The following is a 4,796-nucleotide window of genomic DNA, read 5'->3' as shown; positions in this document are numbered from 1 at the left end:
GGAAGATATGCCTATAAGTCCAAAGCTCATGAGACTTATCAAAGCATACATATACACCAAAAGGCCTCTACCCAATGTATAAAAAGGTAAGCAAGGCTATAGGAAAGGAAAAACTATAATGTATCTATGAGGCTCAATGGGCTGGCAACAATCTATATATCATTAAGGGTAATAAGGTGCAAGACTAATTGAAATGATGGCCACTCATCCTGCCACCATGGTCTCAAACATAATACTTCTTTAGTTGAACTACATTAGTTGGGTTTAAGAATTGATTTCCATCTAAATATGTCAATCATGTTGTCATCTCCAAGGTCAACTCTCCAATGACATGTGGCATACTCCAAGCAAGTCTCTAGGATGTCCTAGAATAGATGAATCTCCATGATCTATGATGTGGGATGGATAGAGTGCACAAGAAGAATACCATCACAATAGCTAAACAAGTTCTAAAAAAGTACTCAAATCCATACATGAAGAAGTAGGTACATTGTTTGAATAAGAGACAAAACCTAGCAATGCATCAAAAGAAAATGATGGACCCACAAGATCAAACTTTACCATAATTGGGCTAACAATGCCCTCAAATACATTATCAACATAAGCAAGATACCTAGGCAACTCTAAAGCAAAAACGAGCTAAAGCTTCTTTGAACTCTCAACAACGAAGATCCCAAATATATCAAGAAGGTGAACTATCTTTGGCTAGTTGAAATTATCAATATATTTAGTTACTATATTAAAATTATATATTTAGTTACCATATATTTATTTATTTAGTTTTTATATCTCTTATTTATTTAGTTACTACATTAGAATTATATTCTTTCTTTTTAGAAGTAAAAGTAAATTAGTTTTTATTTCCTTTTATTAGGTCTATTTAAATTCTAATGGTGTTGTACCTATTATAAAGATAATTCATAATGAGAAATCCTAAATTTTCTTGTCTCTCTTTTTCTCTTTGAATCTTTTTTGGAATTCAATACCACTAATTTGTTTGCAATCAATGTTGGGAAAGGTTTACACCTATGAGGCAAAAAAGATGTTCATAGAGTGTATTAGTTAATCTAATTACATTCGTATTATATGTAAATAGGTAAAGTGTCAAGAAGGTAAGTTTTTACATCATGTTATAAATTAATGTTAAATATTGAGGTTAAAGAGATTATTTGAAGCAGAAAAAACCCCCAATAAATAATCTGATGATGAAGCATCAATAGTAAGGTTAAAGTCATTCCTTCAAGGGTGAAAAAAAAAAAGGAAAAGAATATAAAAAAAAAAGAGAGTTTTGAATATGAGAAGCTAATTCAAGGATTAGAACATGCTTTGTTTCTAAATTCCAAGGCCTACTCACTCTTGAAATTTAAAATCTAAATCCTACCACCACTGAGGAGAAAACGTTGACTGATCTGAAAATCAATATTATATGTGGCCATTCCAACCAACCAAACCACCCTGCATTTGATTGATCAATTTGGACCTAATTGTTGGTACGAACTTATTAAGACTACTTAATTGAAGAGGAATGTCCCACCTAAGTGTTATCATCTTCCTCTTGGTGGCCAATACCCAAAATTTATTCTTTAGCTCAATGATTAATTTGACTTAAATGGAGTAATTTTGTTGCAAACACTTGGTGTGACTAAACGGATTCATTCTCCCCATCAAATTTAATATTCCTTTGTTTTCATCCAAAATAAGTTCATCCAAAAATTTCATCCTGATCAAATGAAATTCTTTCTGTTCCTTATTTATTAATGCACTCAGATTAACTCCATATTCTGGTACTACACTTGATATGAGTGGTAATGTAATTAACACAATGGTTTTAAATATAAAGAAATTTAGCAGGCAGAGGAACATCAATTTGGAAATTTTTAATCTTTGGAAAAACTGAAATTGAAAACAAAAATTCAACAAACACTGGCTAATTAATCATCAAGAAGAAGACTTTTAGATTTCAGGAAAAACCAAATAAACTTGAGGCACTCATTCTAACAACAAAGAAAGTGACCAAGGAAGAAGGAAGCAGACTTACACTTTAGTTCAATCATAAAACAACATTCCAAAATTCGTACGCAAAGAACAACGCATCAAAACTACACAATAGCACCTCAAAACTGCAAAAAACCTTAAAACTACCCAAACATCAATGAGTTTGTCTGTTCCCTGCAAAAGGGCTCAATGATTATCGAGTAGAATTGTTTCGAGTTCTACTCTGTGTAGTTCGTGCAGAAGGGCTCGATGAGTATTGAGTAGGATTCCTTGGAGTCCTATTCTGTGTAGTTCGTGCAGAAGAGGTCGATGAGTATTGAGTAGGATTCGTTGGAGTCCTATTCTGTGTAGTTCGTGCAGAAGAGGTCGATGAGTATTGAGTAGGATTCGTTGGAGTCCTATTCTGTGTAGTTCGTGCAGAAGAGGTCGATGAGTATTGAGTAGGATTCGTTGGAGTCCTATTCCGTGTGGTTCGGGCAGAAGAGCTCGATGCGTATTGAGTAGGATTCGTTGGAGTCATATTCTGTGTAGTTCGTGCAGAAGAGCTCGATGAGTATTGAGTAGGATTCGTTGGAGTCATATTCTGTGTAGTTCGTGCAGAAGAGCTCGATGAGTATTGAGTAGGATTCGATGGAGTCCTACTCCGTGTGGTTCGGGCAGAAGAGCTCAATGAGTATTGAGTAGGATTCGTTAGAGTCCTATTCGCAGAAGAGCTCGATGAGTATTGAGTAGGATTTGTTAGGGTCCTATTCCCAGAAGAGCTCGATGTGTGTTGAGTAGGATTCGTTGGAGTCCTACGCTGTGTGGTTCGTGAAAAAGGGCCCGATGTGTATTGAGTAGGACTCGTTGGAGTCCTACGCTGTGTGGTTCGTGCAAAAGGGCCCGATGTGTATTGAGTAGGATTCGTTGGAGTCCTTTGCTGTGTAGTTCGTGCAAAAGGGCCCGATGAGAATCGAGTAGGATTCGTTGGAGTCCTATGCTGTGTAGTTCGTGCAAAAGGGTTCGATGAGTGTTGAGTAGGATTCATTCGAGTCCTGTTCTGTGTCCTTCGTGCAAATGGTTCTTTTGAATTTTGAGGATCCATTCCAATACTTCTCTGCGTAGTTCGGGCAAATGGTGATTCAGGCGAAAGGCCGGACGGTCTTTGACCCGGAATGCCTGCTACTTGCTGTGTGTTGCTGCTTGACCTCGGTACAGGCTGGGGGCTGGGGGCTGGACGACTGTACACGCCCAGAATTCAACGAGCGTTGATGTTGAGAGCTTGACGACAATCCACGGCGAGGAGGGCTGATGCTTGTTTCAAGAAGGGCACCTGCTATTGGTTGGAGGAAAGATGGTACATCCGACGTAGCTGCTTGCTGGTATTGCTATATTTCTGCCTGAGAAGAATCAGGGATAACTACGAATCGTGGAAGAAATTAAGTTTGATCATCCTTTTAAACTCCCTCTGAAGAGGACTTTTACTAGTCAAAATTGCCCAACTTCTTCAACACTAAATCATATTCATACTTACCTAATTAATATCTATTAGGAAGTCCCCTAAGTGTGAAAGCAACCATTTAATTAATTCCGCTGTTTGAATTTTTTTAATTATATATAAATAAAATTTTGTTGGTAAAATTGGACTTTTTAATAGTTGGGCATAAAATAACAACTTTGAATTTCTTGGAACTTTCATGTTGAAATTATTTAATTTGGTAGTTGAATTTATGCATCTTTCATTTGTAGTTGTTACGTATATGTTCTGGAAGAATTTACTCGTTGATTGGCCGAATTTATATATATGTAAAAATTTAAGAGCATAAACATATTATGATCGAGAAGAAATTACAAAAACTTAATTATTTAATTGAAGCATGCAGATATGTTGAAGATCTAAGTGTTAAATTACTTTGAAGTAGCATATAAAAATAAATTATGAATTCGAAATTTTGTTTATTTTCCTTCACTTTTTTTTTTTTTTACTTATACTTCTTCTCTTTATTTTCTTTTCTTTATATTTTTCCTCAAATTTTTTGGAACTAAACATAACTTCATTTTTATTTTCTTTTTCTTAATATTATGTTTGGTTCCCAAAAAGTACTAAGGAAAGAAAAAAAAATGTTAAAGAAAATGATTTTCTCATATTTGATTTCATTATTGAAAATACGAAAGAAAATTAAATATAATTAAAATTAGTTAGAAATTTATACAGTTTAAAATTATTTAATCTTTATATAATAGAGGAAAATAAATGAAACGAATTTAAAAAAACATATAAAAATAATTTATTGACTTTGAATCTATTTTTTATTTTCCTCTATTTTTTCTTCTCTTCTACTTTTCCTTTTTATTTTATTTCCTTCACATTTTTTGGGAATCAAACACAACCTAAATTTTCTAGAAACTCAACATAGCCTTAAGCAAGATTGACAAATTAGGTCTAAGGATTAACACATAAATATTTTGAGCGTAATATATAAAGTAAAATTAGATTTAGTAACCCATTTTAGTGACTTGAAATTATATCGAATTTCAAATTTATGAACTTAATCAACACTATACCACATTATTTTGTTATATGGTTGAGTCTTTCTTCAAAAACAAAACAATTTAAGACTCCTACGCCCATGTTTTCTTGTACTTATTTTTAAAAAATTGTATTAAAGTTGAACAACACAAAACAATTTATTGGTATTTTGTAAATATAAAGATGTTAAAAACTTTTCAAAGGACAAAAACTCTCTCGTGTAAATAAATTTAATTTTTTTAAAGTAATTTTTCTATTTTAATTTTATAAACAATTTGTAAATTTAATTTAA

General features: G+C 33.2%; 1 protein-coding gene across 1 annotated transcript; it reads right to left on the bottom strand.

Moving 5' to 3' along the window:
• Positions 1 to 2,188: 2,188 nt before the first annotated feature.
• Positions 2,189 to 3,079, bottom strand: LOC117909782 (DNA-directed RNA polymerase II subunit RPB1-like). The gene has a single exon (XM_034823834.1). It carries the CDS (start codon positions 3,077 to 3,079, stop codon positions 2,189 to 2,191), a length of 891 nt encoding a protein of 296 aa, XP_034679725.1.
• Between the last annotated feature and the right edge of the window lie 1,717 nt (positions 3,080 to 4,796).

The sequence above is a fragment of the Vitis riparia genome, unplaced genomic scaffold, assembly GCF_004353265.1.
Source record: "Vitis riparia cultivar Riparia Gloire de Montpellier isolate 1030 unplaced genomic scaffold, EGFV_Vit.rip_1.0 scaffold349_pilon_pilon, whole genome shotgun sequence".
In the NCBI taxonomy this organism is placed as follows: domain Eukaryota; kingdom Viridiplantae; phylum Streptophyta; class Magnoliopsida; order Vitales; family Vitaceae; genus Vitis; species Vitis riparia.
Note: the sequence above shows the minus strand (reverse complement) of the source record. Positions and strands in the feature narration are given on the sequence as shown.